Raw genomic sequence first — 2,318 nt, 5'->3', positions numbered from 1 at the left:
CCTACGGGCCAGGGCGGGTCAGTGCCGCGGCTGTGGCTCCCAGCAGGCCCCGAGGCACAGGCTGCATCCCCCGCCCCCTCCCCGGGGTGCACAGCCCCGCCTGGGGCGCTCACCAGGGTTGAGGTTGATGTAGGTGGTCACGCTTGGGGCCACGAAGGCCACGGAGACAGGACGCGACAGGGTCTCCTCGTCGTAGAACATCTCAAACTCGTCCACGTGCGTGTGGCCGAAGAACTGGGCCACGATGGTGCTCTCAAACCTGCAGCAGTGCAGGGGGGTGGTCAGGGCCAGGCCCGTGGGCACTGGGACCTCCTTATGGCCCCAGAGAACCGGCTGGGCTGGGCCAGCCCCCCCAGGCTGCTGGCGTGGTTGCACTGGAGCCCCCCATGCGGGGGAGCCCAGCGGGGGGCACACGCCTGGCTCTGGCCAGGCAGCCCCTGGACCCGGTACCCCTGGCACGGGCCAACTGCAGGGGGACAGGGAGAGGCCAGTGCTGGAGAACACAAGCTTTCCTCTTGCTGCAGGGAGCAGCCACCCCGGGCAGGGCAGAGCAAGTGGCTTGACGCTGCAGCCAGGCCGGTTTAGCTCGGTCTCAGGCAGCGCTTCCCTGCCCTCGTCGGAGCAGGGAGGCCGTGGGATGGACGCCGGGGAGGGGACGCGATCGGTCCCTGGAGCGTTCAAGCAGAGGCTGGGCAGGGACGATCTAGGCGCAGCGATGCCTGTGCTGGGTCATGGGGATGTCCCGGGACTCTGGGCGTTGCCATTGCCGCAGGAGCCCGGGAGGAAATTAGTTTTCCTTTCCTGTTGCTACACGTGTCAGGGATTTTTAAGTTGCCCTGAGGCGCTAGGCGCTGGCTGCGGCTCAGGCTGGGAACGGGGACTGGGCTGCGCTGACTCCAGCCAGGACCCTGCAAGATTGGTCCCAGGAGCACAGACTGGGGGGTCTCCCCTTCCCCCACATGGAGGGCACGGCCGCTGCCTGACGTCTCCTGGGTGCACGGACCTGCCTGGCAGCAGCAGGGCAAGGATGCCCCCATCCCTGCATCGCGGAGGCAGGGCTGGGTCGTGAAGCCTCTGGGAACGGGCTGAGTCTGCACGGGGACGCGGGGACATGTCAGGACCAGGTTGGATGAGGATGGGATGGGACAATCCTGCCTGGAGCCGGGGCTGGGCTGCACGGGGCCTGGATGTGCTGAGGGGCGGGTCGGGGGGGCACTGTCCTTTGCTCCTTGTCCTCCTCCACATGGGCTGTATCCCTCCCAGCTCCTGCTGCAAGCTCATGCTGCTGCCTCCCCCAACTCCTGCAGTTTCGGGTGCCTGCGTGGGGTGGCACAGGGCAGGGCAGTGCCTGGGGCACCCCACCCAGACCTGTCTGCATCCTGGCAGGAGCTGGCCGCCCGCACCTTGGCGTCTGGGCGCTCACCTGTTGACGATGCTGTAGTAATTCCAGCTCCAGCTCCGCATGCAGTGGGCGGGTGGGATGTGCCCGATGATGTGCACCTGCGGGGGCAGGACGCGAGCGTGTGAGGGCACGGGTGCAGCTTGTCATCCCCCCTCTCCTGCCTGCCACGGGCCCACCCCAATGCACCCGGGGGGCTTTACCCAGCTCAGCTGGGCAAGCCCTGGACAGGGACAGTCGTGGCCGGCCCCACCCGGGACCCCCGCTCACCTTCTCGCCGGCCGCCTCCGCTCCTGCCAGGACGCCCACGAGCCACTGGAGCTGCCCGGCCGGGTCCGTGGAATTGATGAGAAGCCAGAAGTTGGCATCGGAGCAGAAGTTCATGTTGAGGGAGACGAGGCGCAGGCCGGGCCGGATCTGCAGTGTGTAGAAGCCGGCGACTCTGCAGGGGGAAAGGGGTGGCGTGAGCGCAGGCAGCGGGGACACACGCCCCCCCAGTTGAGCGCAGACCCTTGTGCCCTACCTGAGTGTCTCCAGTGCGGCGGGGGGCAGCCAGCCCTGCCAGGCTTCGGCCATGGCGTCGTAGAGCCAGGCAGACGAGCGGTTGCCGTGCACGTAGGGCGGGGGGAAACCGTTGACCGGCACGGCCTCATGGTTGCCCACGGCCGGGTAGACGGGCAGCGTCCCCAAGTGCTTGCGCAACAGCGTGGTGACGGTGCGCAGCGCCCGCAGCTGGTCGGCCCGGCTCTGCTCCCACACGTCGTGGGCCGGGATGTCGCCGGTCCAGTAGGCCAGCTCGAAGGGGCCGGCGGGGCCCAGCTGGGCCAGCAGCGACTCCAGCGTGTGCAGGGGCAGGTCGCACTTGCCGTAGGAGCCCCAGTAGCCGGCCGCCTGCCGGGGCGGCCCCCCCGGCGCCGCG

The 2,318-nt window shown here is 69.0% G+C and overlaps 1 protein-coding gene across 1 annotated transcript in view; it reads right to left on the bottom strand.

Annotated features, from left to right (window-relative positions):
- The window catches only part of SMPD1 (sphingomyelin phosphodiesterase 1), a 9,439-nt gene that overhangs the window by 6,380 nt on the left and 741 nt on the right, over positions 1–2,318 (bottom strand). Inside the window, exons 2-5 of the mRNA XM_019523754.1 lie at positions 1,923–2,318; positions 1,670–1,841; positions 1,424–1,500; positions 114–259 (exon numbers count right to left, since the gene is read on the bottom strand). Coding sequence (XP_019379299.1) covers positions 114–259; positions 1,424–1,500; positions 1,670–1,841; positions 1,923–2,318 — 791 coding nt within the window. The remainder of the gene's footprint in view (positions 1–113; positions 260–1,423; positions 1,501–1,669; positions 1,842–1,922) is intronic.

This window comes from Gavialis gangeticus, unplaced genomic scaffold, assembly GCF_001723915.1.
Source record: "Gavialis gangeticus isolate Ggan-Ray unplaced genomic scaffold, GavGan_comp1, whole genome shotgun sequence".
Taxonomy (NCBI): domain Eukaryota; kingdom Metazoa; phylum Chordata; order Crocodylia; family Gavialidae; genus Gavialis; species Gavialis gangeticus.
Note: the sequence above shows the minus strand (reverse complement) of the source record. Positions and strands in the feature narration are given on the sequence as shown.